Source organism: Aulonocara sp. 'chitande type north' Nkhata Bay, linkage group LG4, assembly GCF_057382095.1.
Source record: "Aulonocara sp. 'chitande type north' Nkhata Bay isolate Kocher_YH1m ecotype deep benthic linkage group LG4, A_spYH_male_GT1.1, whole genome shotgun sequence".
NCBI classification, from domain to species: domain Eukaryota; kingdom Metazoa; phylum Chordata; class Actinopteri; order Cichliformes; family Cichlidae; genus Aulonocara; species Aulonocara sp. 'chitande type north' Nkhata Bay.
The window spans coordinates 19,066,808-19,085,917 of NC_141347.1; the positions used below are offsets into that span (position 1 = coordinate 19,066,808).

A 19,110-nucleotide genomic window follows, 5' to 3' on the forward strand; every position below is an offset into this window, starting at 1 on the left:
CATCATCTAAAAAAAGGCATAAATAATAATCTTTTAAAAAACACACATACACATCTAAGTGGTAACATTAAAACCTTGAGATATCTTTTTTTTTTTAATTATATGTGGAAAACTATGCTCAAATTTAGTCAGGAAAAGATGTAAAAACTAGTGCTGTCATCCTTAATCTTGTTAAAATGACATTAACCCCATAACCGCATTAACACAGCAAATCTCTAGAGGCAGTGTCCTGATTGATGCAACATAAAACAAACACACACAAGACCCAGAACTTATGATACATGAATGGCTTTATTTTATATATATATATATATATATATATATATATATATATATATATATATATATATATATATATATATATATATGTATGTATGTCTGCAAGGTAAGTCATTGAGGTAAATAAGTAGGAAATAAGGAAAAAAGTAATTTCTACATAAATTCCCAATTCTTTTTTTTATTTGTTTATCAAGAGATTATAGAAACTTATATACATTGTATTGTATGCATCTTACATGACATATTTTCTCAAACATTTCTTTCCCAATGATTTTAACTTTTTCTTGTTAAACAAAAGAGAAATTAAAACACAAAAAACATCATACCAACAGAAGAACAGAAAATTGAGGAAACAACATTAAAAATAAAATAAAATAAAATAAAATAAAATAAAAGGGGAGGGGGGGGTGCTTAAATCCTATGCCTACCTTAAAAAAAAAAAGGGTAAATTTCAAATTCTTTTCAATCTAGTTGCAGGGTGGGTAAATTGTATTGTACTAAGGAAAAGATTTGTGATATTCCACAAAGGGTGTCCACTTGTGGATAAATTTTGCAGAACTACCTTTCACTGTGAGTGAGATCTTCTCCACCCTCAAGAATGTCCAGACAGTATTAAGCCATTGCAATGCAGATGGAGGCGTGGGAGATTTCCAAAGAAGTAAAATACAGCGTCTAGCAAGAAGGGAGCAAAAGACCAAGATCTCATTTTGCTGGGGAGTTATATTAAGAGGGGTCTTTGGAACTCCAAAAATGGCAATTAGAGGATCTTCTCGGATCTGAATTCCAAAACCCCCTGAAAGTACAGAAAAGAAATCACTCCAAAATTTGTTCAAACTTGGACAGAAAAAAAACATACGGTATGTCTTAGATTGCAAGGGTTGGTGTGACATCTGTCACATTGGTCTATAATTGAAGGAAAAATTTTAGATAAACGGGATTTTGAGAAATGGACTCTGTTTATTACTTTAAACTGTATAAGCTGTAGCCTAGCACATGGTGTACTTGAACGCATGATGAGATTCACCTTATCCCACCATGATTCAAACAGTTCAACACCTAATTCACGCTCCCAGGCGGTTCTGATTTTACCTGATGAGTCAGATTCGGTCGCCATAAGCATACAATATATATTTGATAGAGGTGATTTTTGATTAGGCCTATCGAGCAGAAGGTCAACCCATTGAGGATCAGCAGGGAGAATTGGGAAATTTGGAAACAGTGATGAGACACAGTGTCTAATTTGCAAATAGAGAAACAAGTGAGAAGGAGGTAGGTTAAATTTTGAGGATAGCTCTGAGAAACTAAGAAAGACATCATCTTTGTAAAGGGCTCTCATGGTTTTTATGCCTCTTTTGTGCCAAGTCAAATAGGCGGCGCTGGTAGTGGCAGGGGAAAATAGATAATTCCTTAACAATGGTAATCTGGTAGAGGGGGATATGAATTTAAAATGCGACCTGAACTGAAACCATATCTTAAGTGTAGAGAGCACTACGGGATTTGAAGCAACAGAAGATGTTTTAACAGGCAGTGATGAAGAGATAAGGGAGGCAGGTGAAATAATAGAAAATAACGACCAATAGTACATTAAAAAATTTGGTAGGGAAAGACCCCCATTAGAGGTAAACTGTTGTAATAAAGAGAGCCTCAGTCTAGGGGCTCTTCCATTCCACAAAAAAGAAGAAACCATCTGGTCCAGGGACTTAAAAAACTGTTTGGGCAAAAATAGGGGGATATACTGACATAGAAAGAGAAATCTGGGTAGCACATTCATTTTGATAATATTAATCCTGCCAATTAGTGACAGTGGGAGGGAGTTCCACATCTGGAAATCTAATGCAAATTGTGAGACCAGGGGGGCAAAATTCTCAGAAAACAGTAAAGGTAAAGTTCGTGTAATATTAATTCCCAAGTACCTAAACCCCGAGGGGCTGAGCTTAAAAGGAATGTCAGACTACTCAAGTGTTAACGCTAAAAAGTTCACAGGGTAACATTCACTCTTGAGCAAATTAATTTTATAGCCAGAAAACGAGCTGAATTTTTCCAAGACAGATAAAATTGGAGGAAGACTACATATGGGGTCAGCTACACACAAAAGAAGGTCATCTGCGTACAGGGATACCTTAAGTTCAACATCTGCACGGATAATTCCATGAAAGGAAGAGAGGGATTTCAGAGCAACAGAAAGAGATTCTATGGCTAAAGCAAAGAGAAGGGGAGAAAGAGGACACCCCTGTCGAGTGCCACGGCATAGTGGAAAATAATCAGATCAAACTGAGTTGGCGATGACACAAGCCTGAGGGGATGTATATAGAAGTTTGATCCAAGACACAAACCTTTCTCCAAACCCAAACCTAGTCAGTACAGCAAAAAGATAATCCCATTCAACCCGATCAAAGGCCTTCTCTGCATCTAGAGAAATGATCACCTCAGGAGACGAGGGACAATGAGCAGAAAAAATTGTACTTAGCACTGTACGTGTGTTAAAGAACAACTGACGGCCTTTGTTAAATCCATTCTGTTCCTGTGAGATAATCTGTGGAAGAACGGCCTCGAGCCGAATTGCAAGTAGTTTTGCCAAAATCTTAAAATCTACATTTAGAAGAGACAGGGGCCTGTAGGACTCACAGGCTGTAGGGTCTTTGCCTTTCTTCAGTAAAACTGAAATAGATGCCTGCGTTAAAGTGGGGGGCAGCCGGCCATTTCGCAGTGATTCATTATATACATCAAGAAGGAGAGGGGCTAGCTTGTCTTTAAATTTTTTGAAAAACTCAGCCGGAAATCCGTCTGAGCCTGGGGCCTTACCGCTCTGCATACATTGGATTGAGCCAAAAATTTCCTCTATTTTAATAGGAGCATCGAGCTTATCAGAAACTGATTTATTTACTGTGGAAAGGTTAGAATCATGGAGGAAGGCAGGCATCTCATCTGAAACTGACTGTGATTCAGAGCTGTAGAGATTGCAGTAAAATCTCTTAAAAATCCCACTGATAGAGACAGGGTCAGAAACCAGATTACCAGACTGGTCTTTAACTTGTGAAATTGTGCGAGAGCTGGCTCTACGTTTCAGTTGGTGTGCCAGAAGTCTACTTGGCTTTTCACCATGCTCGTAGTAGGTAGCATGGGATCGAATCAAAAGACGTTCCGCGTCAGCTGTTGTGAGGAGATCAAGTTCAGTCTGTAAATCCTGTCGTTGCTTCAATAACATCTGTGATGGATTAATGGCATTTTGGCTGTCAACGTCCTGAATTTTTGCTGAAATTTCTGCTACCTTGGCCCTGGAGTTTTTGTTAAGATTAGCTGAATAAGAAATAATCTGGCCACACAGATATGCTTTCAGTTTTTCCCATAATAATGAGGAGGAGACTGAATCGCTTTTATTAAAGGCAAGAAAGTCATCGATTGCTGAAAGAATGAACTGGTTGAATGAATCAGCAGATAGTAGGAGAATGTTGAACCTCCAAGAAGGGCAGGAGCGAGATCTACCAGTGAAGTTTATATCAAGGCTTAGTGGAGCATGTTCTGATATAACAATTGGGTGGTATTCAGAAGATGTGACTTTATGCATCAGAGAACCATCAACAAAAAAATAATCTATACGGGAATAAGATTGGTGTACCTGAGAGTGCTAAATAGATTGTTTGTAAAATCAGGGTTGTCAAAATTTGGAGCATAAATATTGACCAACAAAACAGGAGTATGAAAAAGTCTACCAGCAATTACAAGAAATTTACCATTTTTATCCTCAATCGTTTTGGAAACTGTAAAATCAGCCTTCTTACTAATTAAAATAGCTACTCCCCTGGCTTTAGAGTTAAAGGTTGAATGAAAGGTCTCCCCAACCCATGAGTACCTGAGCTTGCAATGATGTGTATCTTGCAGATATGTTTCTTGTAAAAATACTATATCTGGATTTAGACGCTTCAAGTGTGAAAATATTTTAGAACGCTTCACCGGGTTGTGAAGGCCTTTGACGTTCCAACTTAAAAATCTAACTGAGGAAGAAGTTGATGAGGCTTGTATATCACAGGACATGTGATCAGTCATTTATAGCAGAGGTAAGTAGGCACCCCCCTCCCAAAGGAAAACAAAACAAAAACAAAGGAAAAAACAAAACAAAACAAAAACAGAATGAAAAACAAAAAACATAGACCATCCACCCCACCCTCCCTCCCTTGCTTGCACTGTCCTTCCCCAAACGAAGGAGTGGTGCAGACCCCTATGGGAGTCATTGACAAAGTTGTACTTTCAGCTAAATAGCTCAATAGGAACAAAAAGAAAAAAAAAACACCAAAAAGACCTTTAAGTGTCGGGTGAATCCCGCAGGACTAGACACACAGTATAAAATGAAAATATACGACAGGCACTAATCTAAGAATGCCTAAGTGAAAATATTGTTTTTAAATTAACCCTGTAAGGGACAAACATTTTAAAACTGACTCATACATTTTTGAACCTCAAAGAATACCTTACCCCAGAAGAAGAAAAACACACTCCTCAAACCGTGAAGTATAAACCGGAGACGTCAATCGCTTCCTTAAATATATTATAGTATATATTTTTTTTTTTCTTACTTGGTTATGTCTTAATGTAAGTTTTGGCCTCCTCTGGAGAGGTAAAGTCCCGTGTGACCCCATCATGGGTAATTCGCAGCCGGGCTGGGTGGAGCAGGCCGAACCGGACCCCTTCGATTCCTCGGAGCTGACGGCGACAGTCCGCAAAGGCCACACGAGCTCGGGCTGTCTTGGCGGGGAAAAAGGAGATGGTTATTATATTCACCTTAATCCGCTGAAACTCCCTTGCCCTCGACAGGATTTTAACACAGTCTGTGTAGTAGTGTAGCCTCTCTACAATGGGACGGGGCCGCTCACCTGTTTTAGGCTTGGGGGCCAGAGTACGGTGAGCAGCGGCTCCTCGGCGAGGTCAAAGGCCTCCTTCAGCAACGGTGAAATAGCAGTCGTCGATGCCGACAATGGGTCGTCCTCTGGAACCCCAACGATGCGGATGTTTTGACGCCGGGACCGGGACTCCAAGTCGTCACATTTATCCTCCAAGTTGGCTACCGCTTTAGTTAGATGCTCCACTTTTCTCTGGAGGCTGACGATGTCATCGGTACAGGTAGACAGGGATCGCTCCATCTCGGCGACCGTTACCTTTAGCCCAGTGAAACTCTCTTGCATCGCGGACAGGCCAGAGGACAATTCCTTTTTGAAGGAAAGAAGCTCGGACCTAATGGAGGAAAGGCTTTCACCAAGGATAGCTTGAAACTCCGTTTTAAGTGTAGCAGCAAAGTCCTCGCAGAGAGCCGAAAGCAGCTCCGCTTTGAGAGCGCTGACATCGCTACTGGTGGCAGCCTGGGCCGCAGTTCCCGACTCGGGATGGGTCAAGGGCTCATCAGGAGAAGCAGGCCACAGGTGAGGCCGAATCGAGCTTCCTCCTTTAGTCGGCTTTGGTGGCATTTTAGTGACCAAAATGAAAAAGTGTACTATTTTAAAACGAGTTAGATATCCCTTGGGGTCGAGTCAGAAAAAAAGTGCCCAGTAATTATTAAAAAAAAGGTCGACCGTGCAGGAGCTCACCAAAACACTACTCACTCCAAGCCGTCATTAGCCGGAAGTCCACCATAAATTCCCACTTCTAAAGTAAATGCAGATGAATAGTCTAAGGACTAGAGTTTATTATTATGCTCATCAGCCAAGGTGAGTTTAATAAGAAGCTGCTAAATATCCTGTGCTACTTAAAATGATCATCTTAGTAGTTTTTGAGTTGTATTTGATCATTGATCATGATCATCGCTACCAACAAAAAAGGACCACTTACATATAAAAAAGTAAATAAATAGATAAAAAAAAAACGTACTCCAGTGTTAACTTTTACAATAAGTATTCACAACAGGCAAGGTTCACAAAAGATAGATCTTTAGTAAAATTATTGTTGTATAGCAGAGATATTGCATGTGCAAATGTCAGAGATAAAAATAGCCATTTGGAGGGGGATTTGTTTTGAAAAATAGTTCTGAATACTAGAGGGCATCCAATGACAAATCTCTTTCATCGCTTCACAAAAGTGAAGTCTGTAAAAGGAAAGGAGCAGAATTTTTAGATGCCTTCTCTCACCATTTACATTCTGTATCTCTTTCAGCTGCTCACGCGTCAGTCTCTGTCAGTCTCTCACCTCATCAGGGCCAGTGGTTAGCAGACCAGGAGAATCAATCACTGTGTCCTGTAAAGTTCAAGGATTCCCTCTGGGTTGGTTTTCTCAAAGTCTTCAAGGCCAGTTTTTCATCACCAAAGATGTATCCAAATAGATTGCACTTTTAGTGCCTTTGCTATGTGTCTTCTTTCCTGTCTGCTCTCCACCAGTGATGGGAATAACGGCGTTACAAGTAACAGCGTTACTAACGGCGTTACTTTTTTCAGTAACGAGTAATCTAACCAAGTGCTATTTCTATTGTTACAACGCCGTTACCGTTACTAAGAAGAAAATGCTGTGCGGTATTTTTCAGCAAACAGACGGTTGAAGCTGTGTTCAGCTTACCGCATCTTATATCAGTTGCACGGAAGTAGCTGACTGCGTAAGTAATCTGGGCGCTACAGCTTTCAGCAGCTGCGCGCGCTTCCGCGGAGGGCAATCACTTTCTGCCCGACGATCACTTTTTGGCACAACACCTGGAGCTAAGGGGGCAAAACGATCGCATGAGTGCTTCTGTTTGACTGAGGAACACTAAAGTAGTCGTGGTAAGCCAATCACATGACCACCTCAAGATGACAAATCAACAAGGTGATATATACCAGCTTTTAAATTGTGTTGACAGGCCACGTAAAACCAGAGTCATGATAAACAATATATACGCGGCGTTTTTTCCTGAATTGTTTCGTCACATTTAACGTCTACGGACAGCAAGCACTCTCTGCTTATGACCAAAAAAACAAAAAAAAAACAAAAACTTTCGTGTTGGTGGAAAAATGCACCATGCCGACCAATCAAAAATGATATGGTAACATGACTTTTGGTTGTTTAGGAAGAAAAGGGAAGTTTGAGGGAGTGAGAGAGAGAGAGAGAGAGAGAGAGCGACAGCAGAAAAAGGGAGAGAGCGAGTTTTGAGATGTGACAGATTTGTGACGTTTAGCATGTTTGTAGTGTGTAGTTAATGTGTTGTCTTGTGTAGTTAGTGTGTAGTGTTGTGGATAGTTTTGTGTTGTGTGTCAGAACAATGAGGCGACTGCTGTCTCCAGGTAGAACCAGGAGGAGTGATACCTGCTGCTGTCAGACCTGCAGGTATCAGGCTGTGATGTTCTCCTTTATAGTGGACAGAAATATTTGGAGTGGCACAAATAATTTGTGTGGCATCTTATTTAATGCAGAACAGCTGATTGTTGTGTAAATAGTTTGAAATGGTTGTAACAAAGGGTAAAAGGTAAATGGCTGCAAATAACTTTGTTGTTTGAAAAACTTGAGCATATGATTTTAAAATTGACCATTTATATTTACATTTAAAGTTATTAAATATGATTCATTAAACATGTTTGTGGTTGTTACAGTAAAAAATATAACTTTTTCTACTCGGATTTTATGTTTTTTGTCTGATTATAGATCAATTGTGTTAATACAGTATGTCAAAATGAAAACATAACTGTAAATTCAGACACGTGAGGTTGTGCTGAAAACAATGATACCAAACAAGGCAAAGTAAATAGTTTTTAAAGGTGAAATGTGGAGGGAAAATCAAAAGTAGTTAAAAATGGGCATTTATACCCTGGATCCCAGAGGGTTTTTTTTAAACTAACGCAATAGTTACTTTCTAGAATACTGTAACTCACTTACTAACTCAATTTCCTTTTGCGAAGAAGTAACTGGTAATTGTAATTAATTACTTTTTCAAAGTAACTTGCCCAACACTGATCTCCACTACCACACTATCTAAAAAACACTCAGAAACCATCTTAAAACAAAATAAACATCTGGACATTAAGACCTGGAAATATCTTTTCTTTCTCCTTTGGAATTTAGAGAATAGAAACAAAAAATAACCAAAAAAACTGTAATTAAAACAATACGACAATAATAAAGCCATTAGTCATTAATATGCTGATTTACTGGAGTAAATCACACTCAAGAAACATAATGAAATTATTCTGTACACAGTTGGGACAGTGAGGTATGAGCTCTTCTCTGCAGTGCTGAGATGGATAAGAAATATAACAATGACAATACTATTTTAATATAAAACATACTCAGTGTATGCAAATATAAATGAACATCCGATATTTTCAAACAATTTATTATTTCAATGTAAAAAGTAGCACCACCACAACTTTACTCAATTACTGTGCTCAGTACTCAATGGTCAAACTCTTTCAATGGCAAAGGAAAATAAAACTTCCATCTTGATCAGCAAGAAGTTAGTATATTGTTATTTTTGAATATTCTTCATATTTATTATTGTTTATTTTTGCCAAAAAGATCATCTTCTTATGAATATGATGTTTACCAAAGCTGTATAGAAAGATCTATGCAAAGCCTCTGTTTTTATAAACACTATTCACCAACTTCACACAGTTATTTATATCTTTCTTTGATTTATAGAATACAATGGTGTCTGTAATTTAAAAAAAAATGAGAAAGGAGAAACACTCAGTAACACTGCATAGTTTTCAATAGCTCCACTCTCCTTCTTCACATCCCAGTGGAAGTCCTTCTGAATTCCCACACATTCTGCAAATTGACACCATCTCAAATGTACAAATTGTCCTCATCTTAGGTATCATTTCTGAGGAGAGAAAAAGAGGAAGCGAAACTCTTTTGTATATCTGCTTATTACTGTTAGCTAAATGCTGTTCTGCTTTCAGCTGCTTGTGATCAATTTCTAACTTTCATGGCACCAATATGACAGTAACTGGAGCAGCTCTATTAGGAGCAAAGACTAACACTGTCTCAGATTATTCAAAAACAACAAAAAAAAACCAAACAAACAAAAAAACTAAAACTAAAAAAAAATTTTCAACACAAATTTATTTTAACTAAAATAATTGTGTGTTTTTGAATGAGATAATGTATAAGTACAGTAAGTATAAAAAGTAAATGAAAGATATAAAGTAACAAGTTCAATCGTGACAATATAGCAATCAAACCTATCATTGGGGAAAAAGAGGTAAAAAAAACCAGAAACAAACAAAAAAATATAATGCATTGAAGAATATGCAAATATTCTTACTGCTTCCTTTTAAAAGGAAACAGTGTCTCTGTCTGTCAGTGAGAGGACACAGGAGCGCTGATGATTTCATTTTCAACTTCAAACATGTTAGCGCTGATACTGCTGCTCTCTGCTGGATCATGTGAGGAGCTTTTACACGATTCACCTTCATGAAAACATTAGAAAAACAGATAAATGATGGAGATAATGTTAATTTCTGTTTCCACAGGTGTGTACAGTATTGATCTCATCCAGCCAGACGCAAGGTCTGTGCAGCCTGGACAGTCTTTGACCATCACCTGTCAGGTCTCTGGTTATTCTATGACTGATAACAGCTATGCAACAGGTTGGATCAGACAGCGTGAAGGAAAAGCAATGGACTGGATTTTTTACCAGTGGGGTGGAGGAGGCTTTTATAAAAATGATGCTTTAAAGAACAAGTTCAGCTACAGCAGAGACACTTCTGCCAGAACAGCAACAATAACAGGACAGAATCTGCAGACCGAGGACACAGCTGTTTATTACTGTGTGAGATACCGCACAGTGATTCAAACCACTGAAGGACCTGCGCAAATACTCAGACACCTGCAAAACAAAAATGAGGGAAATGTAAAAATGAACAATGTCACGCTCACTTCACTGCACTACTGTTTAGTACTGTGTGCGTGTTAGTGACACGGTGATCCAAAACACCAAGAGACCTGCACAAATACTCAGGAGTTTTTATAATCTCAGCAGTTCACTTAATAGAGAGCTCCTGAGGACATAAATACATTTGATTATGTTTAACACACAGGTGTCATGTGTAGGGATGGGTATCGAAAACCGGTTCTTGTTGACAACCGGTTCCCACTGTTTCAATTCCTTGGAATTGTTTGCCATTTTTGCAATCGATTCCCTTATCGATTTCAGTCGCCCCGAATGACGTCACCACGTTGCGGAGCGTCATTTACCTGGCAGGAAACACGGCGGCTCAAACGCTCAAAAGTTTGGTTATACTTTACAAGAATGGATGACAACAGGGCAACTTGCAATACTTGCAAAGTAGAGATTTCATTTAAGGGAGGAAACACTACGAATATGCAAAAGCATTTGCTCACAAAACACACGATGACCTTAAATGAATGTCATGTTTTTAATTCCGCTCTGGACTCGTGAATCTCAACCCAGCAGCAGCGGTAACGTTTGCACGTCCTCTCCGGTTAATCCGGCAGGTAAATAATCAACTAACAGTGCATATTATGTTAGCGCGATCTGCCTTATTACAAAACCTGCCATTACTGTGCATTTAGGTGACCATGATGAGAGAGACAGTCTGGCTGGCTCAGATGCTGGCAGTTCTCGCTGCAGTCTACTGGTAGCGTCTCCTTTCAGGCCAGGATAGACGAATGTCACCGAGCAGTGACTACGTTTGTGGTCAAAGGCTTGCACCCATTTGCCACAGCAGATGCCCCGATTTTCGGTAAGTGAATGTGTTTAATTGTAGGCAGGGACATTACTGAATATTCTTCTGTATTTGCTACTGAATAATTTATGTTATACTTTGTTATTGCTACAGAAGAATATTTATTTTACATTTACAATCTTTTTTCCTGGGGACCCAGTGACACCCCATTGAAGAGCCGTAGGCTGTGGATTTCTTAAGATCTCACTGTTGGGTTTGTAAGGCCATGTTACGCCTAAATTTCTATCTTGTTCAAAAAGAAGATATAAAACAAAGTTCTAAGCTAATCGACCTTAGTGTTCTCCTTTTTTAAAAAGAATCGATAAAGAATCGAATCGTTAAACAGAATCGAAAATGGAATCGGAATCGTGAAAATCTTATCAATACCCATCCCTAGTCATGTGTCTGGCTGCTTCTTCTTGCTCCCCCTGAATAACAAATTCACACTGTTACAATACAATACAATTTTATTTATATAGCACATTTAAAAAACCACAGGTATGCCAAAGTGCTTCACAGAATGAGTTAAGAGCAATAATAAATACAAATATACTGTTGATCCGCCTTGCATTTTTAAAGACACTTTTGACTCAAGGAGACAAACTATTTTTGCGCGCTCTCATCTAGAACATGAAGTCAGCAATGAAAAGTATGATTCTGATATAAATCAAATCATATCTGACCAATAGAAGATTCTCTACAACAGCACCCTGTACTTGTAGAGTTTCTGGCTCCAATTCTTTTTTTAATTCATTTTTTTTTTATTGTATATGTTGCCTGTTTCACTGATGACATCCAGGTGCCAATCAAACTGCTGATGAAGATCAGTCTCCTCATTTTTAGTCAAAGATGTTTATGGTATAAGTGACTAAATCTGGGCATGATTGTTTTTCTAACTCCTGCAAAAGGGGCTGTAAAAAGTTATTCTTTCTGTTATCACGTCCTACCTGGATTATTGTACTTTAGTGTAGAACAGTCATCTGTGTGTTGCCTGAAGTTCATTTTAAACGGGCTCGCACTTTTGTGTTTGTATTAGCTGTTTCACGTCATATCAAAAAACACATTAATTCTCTTTGGCATTTGGCATTATGGTACCATCCTTGATTAGCTCTGTTGCTCTCTTGCCAAATGGAGGGAGTATACTGTACTGTCTTCTATAGAAGTGCACAACAGACAGTGGGGTGGTGTTAACATTATGTCACTTTCATCAGAAAACATGTTTTCTGTAGCGCTATTACTGTTCTTATCAGCTGGATGTAAGTAGATTTGTATTTGCTATGGGTATGAGCTTTTTTGCAATATAAGCTGATACAGTTTCACCAACAGGTGTGAAGTCTGAACAGCTGACACAGTCAGCCCCTTTGACTCTGCAGCCAGGTCAGCGTCTCACCATCACCTGTCAGGTCTCTTATTCTGTTAGCAGCTGGTACACAGCTATATTGTCACATAACTGCTGTCAACAACTGAAAAGAGAAAAAAAAAACTGATCTCACCTCGTTTTTAGCTTGTTTAAATGAACTTCAGCTCCAAAAATGGCTGCTTGGTTGATTCCATTGTAACATTGCTTTTTTTTCCTTACAAATCACATGACTAAAATCAACTTAGCACACTTTTTTGACACTTGTGTGGTGAATTTCCTTGAACATCACAAAAGACTAATTGATTTACTCATCATAAATTTCATTAAAATAATAAATGTATTATTATTAATTTTATTATTGTTGTTGTTGTTGTTGTTGTTGTTGTTGTTGTTGTGAATAATAATAATAATAATAATAATAATAATAATAATAATAACAATAATAAAATAATGTGATTATTAAATTACAAGTTTCAGTTAACATAACTAAAATAATAAAAAAAATATCAATAGCACAGTCCCAAGTTGTTGTATGGCATTTACTGTTAAATATTTAGGTTCACTCAGCCCTTAGCCTTATGAACGATCACTGATCTCAGACATATGACTGTGCAGAATTGAGTCTGTTATTACAGAATGAAAAACATGACATTAAATGTATTTTGTTTTTGTTTTTTAGATATAACCAGATAAGATATAACTATTTGTTTTGTTTTATGTGCTGCAGTGCACTTTCATTAAGTGTCTTAAATGTGTCACTTATAATAAAAACCCAGAGAATGGAGTTGCTACATTAATCACTTGTTTCATCGATGTGGTTATTAACCACTTGTTTCATGAGTCAGGATGAGTCAGTGTCAAAGATTTACTAAAGAACAAATTCATTGTTCAGTTAGACTCTTCCAGCAACACAGTGACGTTAAAAGGACAAAATATGCACCCTGAAGACACTGCTATGTATTACTGTGCCAGAGAGCCTGCCATAGTAACAAAAACCATCAGCAGACCTGAACAAAAACTCTTCAGTGTCTGAATAGTTGTAACATTAAGCCACCAGAGGAGGAGCCTTCAGACCAGTGATGCTTTTAAGACCAGTAACACAATCCAGTAACAGTAACACAAACGATCAGCAGACCTGAACAAACTCTCTGCAGCGTTTAAACTTTTGTAGCATGATGTCACTAGAGGAGGCACTCTCAGCTCATCTTTGCAGTAATGAGAAACCGGCTTTAACAGAAATCCTTGTTGTTATCTTATTTTTCCAAAGAGTCTAAACCAAAGATGTTTGTTTCTCAATTTGTTTTCAAGGAGGTATTTAATATATAAGATATCACATATAGCATAAATAACTATATATAGTCCAATATTCATTTGTAGACTCAAACTTGCTGAATATGTTTCTTTTATAATAATCAGTTCTAAATAGAAACAAGAGAAGTAAAAAATTGTTAGTAATCCAAATGTGGCAAAAAAAAAAAAATCTAGACTTAGTATATTTATAATTATGGACTAAATATTTGTTAACAGCATTTTTTCTCATCTGCCTAAAACTTTTGCACAGTACTGTATATCAAATGTCCTCCATTATTTTTCCCAGATTAGCAGCTCCACCATTTTATCATTATGCATTTTTATCTCTATAATCCAAACCAAATGCTCTGAGATTTGTATTTTTTGGATCGGCATTCATCTTTTCTGTGATGACTCTCTTCTATGATGATGAATGTAATCAGTGATCCAGCAGGGATTGAGTATTGATGAAAACAAACTATTAAACCAGTTAACTTGTTGTGTGACGGCTGTGTGCAGACAGGAATAGGACCCAAGGTGCAGACTCCAGAGACAAACGTAAACTGAAATAGCTTTAATGCTGAACTCAAACAGAACATAACTGGAAAAAAATCAAAATAAACTTAAACCAGAGGACTGACAGAACACACAGCTAGGAAAACGGTAGATCGCGACACAGACACAGAGAAACACAGGGCTTAAATACACAGAGGGAGCAATCAGGGAATGGGTAACAGGAGGGAAACACAGCTGGGGCAAATCAGGCCTAACGGGACAAGGGGAAGCGAAACCAGATGCATTAACCTCAGACAAGGACCTTCAAAATAAAACAGGAAACATGACACACACTGAACTAAAGACACAGACTCGCACGCACTGCAACAGAGGGAACAGAGACGTGGGACCAAGGCAGACACAGACACTGACTGGACACGGGGATATAGCAACTAAGGATACACAGAGACGCGAACTAGACAAGGGGATACAGCTGACAGGGGAGACAGAGCAACTAGAGAAGACAGAAACATAAACCATAAGACAGAACTCAAAGAAAGCAAAGACTAGAAATAATAAATAATATAAGAAACTCAAAAACCCTGGGTCAACGACCCAGGCATCCTAACAGTACCCCCCCCCCCCCTTAAGGGCTGGCTTCCAGACAGCCCAAACCAGAACACCAAAAACAAAAAACAACCCAACCAGGGTCGGCGGAGGGGGAAACAGGACGGAAGGCACAAAACAAATGAAACACAACGAGCCAGAAACCAAAACACAGGGAACAAAGTCCAAAACAACAGCACTGAGGCCCAGGAACAGTCCAAAAGCAAACAAACAAAAGAGCCCATGAAAGGCGCAGAGGCCCAAGCAACAGTCTCGAAAAAGTTCAGGGGGGCGGCCCGGAGGCTGACCGCCCAAGAACCCAGAGAAAAGTTCAGGAGGCCGGGCAGGCGGGAGGCACCGGCAGCGACGTAGTTCAGGGGGCCGTCCACGACGGCAATAACGGCCAGTCATCGGCTGCACAGGACGTGCAGGACGTACAAGCCGAACGGGACGTGCAGGACGTACAGGCCGAACGGGACGTGCAGGCCGGGCGGGACGTGCAGGCCGAGCAGGCCGGACGGGACGAGCAGGACCAGACGGCATGGGGACCGCAGGCGCAGACGAAGCTGCAGAGGCGGAGGCCGGACCGGGCGGAGCTGCAGAGAAACTCAAAAAACCCTGGGTCAACGACCCAGGCATCCTAACATAACTAAGTCAAAGAACTAGTTGTTGATTCAAACCCGTTACACAGGAGAACTGAAAACTGCTGAATTCATTTTAAAGACAGAATACTAAAGAGATTGCATCTGGGAAGACAACACTTTCTCTAAAACTGTGCCAAAAATTATCAACTTGTGGTCTGACAGTAGGTCAGACAAATGCAGGGAGTTTATAGATAGGCTGAGACTATGTGTTTCATTGGGACCTTTAACAAGTTGCGTCAGACTAAATTACTTTTTAGTGTTAAGACATTCTGTTGCAGTACAGTTAGATAAATCATCAGTGTTTGACCCTTACCCACACAGCAAAATCTCCAGTGTTAAATTAACACTAGAGAGTGTCTATTAAGGGTCCACACCTCTGAGTGTTAAATACAACACTGTTGAGTGTTAAATTAATACTTTTGACAGTGTTATATGTGTAAAAGTAACCTAGTCAGTTTTGAAGATTAACAATGGCTAACACTGAGCAGTGCTGATTTTCTAACACTGGAAAATAATTCAAAATGTTAGAAATATTCCAGAGTGTGTGTGTGTGTGTGTGCGTCATAACAGTTAAAGCACTGTGTGTATGTCTCTATGTATGTGACTTCCTGACGATCATAAAGTCATCTCCCCTCACCCAAGCTACACCAAATTCCTCTACAAAACATACAAACCATATTACAAGCACTGAGATCTCCTCTTTGCATCCACTGGGCCATTGACCTCTTGTTGTCTTACTTTTACAGCTAAGCTTTTGGAGGGTCTCCTGCAAACCTACTTCTAAGTTATGACAATTATGAGCTTTTATTACATTTCAGGGACAAAGCTAACAGACTTCTCCTCTCTTTCCTATCTGTTCCATACAGTCCTAGCATCCCCCAACTGTAGCTTCCTGTCTCCTTTTATGACAGGCAGACCCCCAGTGTCAATAAACTCCTCTCCCTCTACACAATTACACAAACTCTCAGGCCTACAGCTAAACCAAACTAAAACACACAGACATTCACAAATCCTTTCCTATTACTCTGATCTACAGCTGGACCCTCTCATCTAAGCAAATTTAGCACATTGTATTTTAATTATGTTTTCTTTTACTCACAAAATGTATATGTAAAGTACTATTAATTAATTGACTGATTGATTGATTGATTGATTGATTGATTGATTGATTGATTGATTGATTGATTGATTGATTGATTGATTGATTGATTGATTGATTGAGAATACTTCATTTCTTGTTTTTTGTGTTTCTTGTTTTTGTTTTTCTATTGTGGACTGCTGTCCCCCACAATAGAGCTCAGAATTTTATGGACAATCATGTTTGTTATTAAATTTTTTACAGCATCTGTGTCCAGAAAGCGCGTGGAGGTCCGACCTGCCCTTCTATGGAAGTAGCTGTAAGTAATCTGGGCGCTACAGCTCCCGCCGACAGCAATCACTTTCTGCCCGACGATCACTTTTTGGCACAACACCTGGAGCTAAGGGGGCAAAACAGTCGCATGAGTTGCTGCTGTTTGACTGAAAAAGTGTCATGGTCTGGGTGTGTGCCAGTGTGTCTCTCTCCGAGCCGGCATCTCCACCCCTGGGAGGGGCCTCAGTGTTTTGCTGATCGCTCTCACCTGTGGGTAATCCAGCCAGGGACTCATAAGGCCAGCGTATTCAACCTCTCTTCGCCAGATTCTCTGCTAACTTCAGTCAGTGTAGGCCACCACCATGATTCCGCGTGCATTTTGTGAATCACCTCGCCTCACTGAATGTTTGTCTTTTTGTGCGCCTTTTTCATAGCCACACCGAACTGTCAATCTCCGCCGAAGAGCTTCAACCTGGATATTGGACCATCTAACAGTCTTACAGGTTGTTTACCCGAATCACCTGCCTGCCTCCCTGCCTTTACGCCAGGAGTTTCGGACTACACACCCGGACCACTCACCCCTCCACGTTATTTCCGACCCCCCGCGGCAAGTACGCAGTACAAAGGAGGTTTTTGAACGAACAGTGTATTCCTATGTCTCCTTATCCGTGTCTGAACGTCTGCACTCTGTTACAGTGACCCCGACCCCTTTTTCCTGGACCTAGTGTGACTCGCTCTCCAGCCCAATTCCCGGAACTGCTGTTCCTTCTGACCAGGACCAGATTGTTGCTTAGATTCTGTTATGGCACCTTCGTACTTGTCAAATTCACTTTCCTGTTTAAATTTTTGTCAAGTAATTAAACATCGTCTTTAAGTACTACTTACGTGCTGTTCAGCGTCCTGCATTTGAGTCCTGTCACCCTTTGAAACGGCCTCGGCCATGACAAAAAGAATAAAGTAGTCGTGGTAAACCAATCACATGACCACTTAAAGACAAAGCAACAAGGTGATATATACCAGTTTTTAAATTGTGTTGATAGGCCACGTAAAACCAGAATCATGATAAACAATATATACGCGGCGTTTTTTCCTCAATAGTTTTGTCACGTTTACTGTCTAAGGACAGCGCTAGCAAGCACTCTCTGCTTATGAGCAAAAAAACCAAAACAACAACAACAACTACAACAAGAACAACAAAAAAAACCCCAGCCCTTTCGTGTTGGTGGAAAAATGCACAATGTCGACCAATCAAAAATGATATGGCAACATGACATTTGGTTGTTTAGGAAGAGGGGGAAGTTTTAGGAGTGACAGCGAGAGAGAGAGAGAGAGAGAGACAGCAGAGTTTTGAGATGTGAGAGATTTGTGACGTTTAGCGTGTTTGGAGTGTGTAGTTAATGTGTTGTCTTGTGTAGTGTTGTGGATAGTTTTGTGTTGTGTGTCAGAACAATGAGCTGCTGTCTCGAGGTAGAAACAGGAGTGATACACCTGCTGCTGTCAGGTCTGCAGGTATCAGGCTGTGATGTTCTCCTTTATAGTGGACAGAAATTATTTTTTTGGAGTGGCACAAATAATTTGTGTAGCATCTTATTGAATGCAGAACAGCTGATTGTTATGTAAATAGTAGGGGTGCAACGATACACAAAATTCACGGTTCGGTTCGGTTCGATACTTTGGTGTCACGGTTCGATATTTTTTCAATACAAAAAAAATGTTCATGCCTTTTTAATTTGTCATTTATTAAAATTATAAATATATATTTTAACTCAAAAGTACAGTTTTTAAATTTAATGTTGCTGAAACAAAAAAGTAATAAAAAAAATAAATATATCTCAGGGCTCTCAAAATTTCAAAATCCCTGGTAGCCCTTCGGGCAGGGACTCTTCAGTTTTTGGTAGCCCAAAATAAATTTAAGTAGCCCGAATAAAAAAGAGAGCAATTTTTTGATTGTTTTGTTTCCTTTACAATATTATACATTAAAGTATAATATTGTAAAGGAAACAAAACATCAATCAAAAAATTGATGAAAAACAAATTACAACATTGTATAAAAATTACAATCATCAACTCAAATACTTGGTTCTAATTGAACAAAAATTTCTATGAACTTGTAAGAACTGTGTAGGACATGAATCAGTCTGTGTCAGATCCTGAATTTGAAATTTCCACTGAAGTCAGGGGTAAGAGGCAAGTGGAACCAAGATCGAGGCCATTTGCTTTTTGAAGTTTGCAAAGACTGCTAAATTTTGCCAGTGGTAGTTCACTCTTTGCAACATAGTACGCTGTTCTATTTGCAATTGGTGTTTGTTCTGGGAAAGATATTGCAGACTGAGTAATAATGCATTTCTTGCATTTCTCATGGGTTCTAATGGGGGCCTTTCTTAAAATGACTGGTCCCAGTAACAAAGGCGCTGGTCGACTCAGAAATCGAGGGAAAACCAACAACACACC

The 19,110-nt window shown here is 39.2% G+C and overlaps 1 protein-coding gene across 1 annotated transcript in view; it reads left to right on the forward strand.

Annotated features, from left to right (window-relative positions):
• Positions 1–12,129: 12,129 nt before the first annotated feature.
• LOC147332397 (uncharacterized) overlaps positions 12,130–19,110 on the forward strand; it is a 231,710-nt gene continuing 224,729 nt past the window's right edge. Inside the window, exon 1 of the mRNA XM_086290799.1 lies at positions 12,130–12,169. Within this exon, the coding sequence (XP_086146925.1) occupies positions 12,130–12,169 (40 nt within the window). The remainder of the gene's footprint in view (positions 12,170–19,110) is intronic.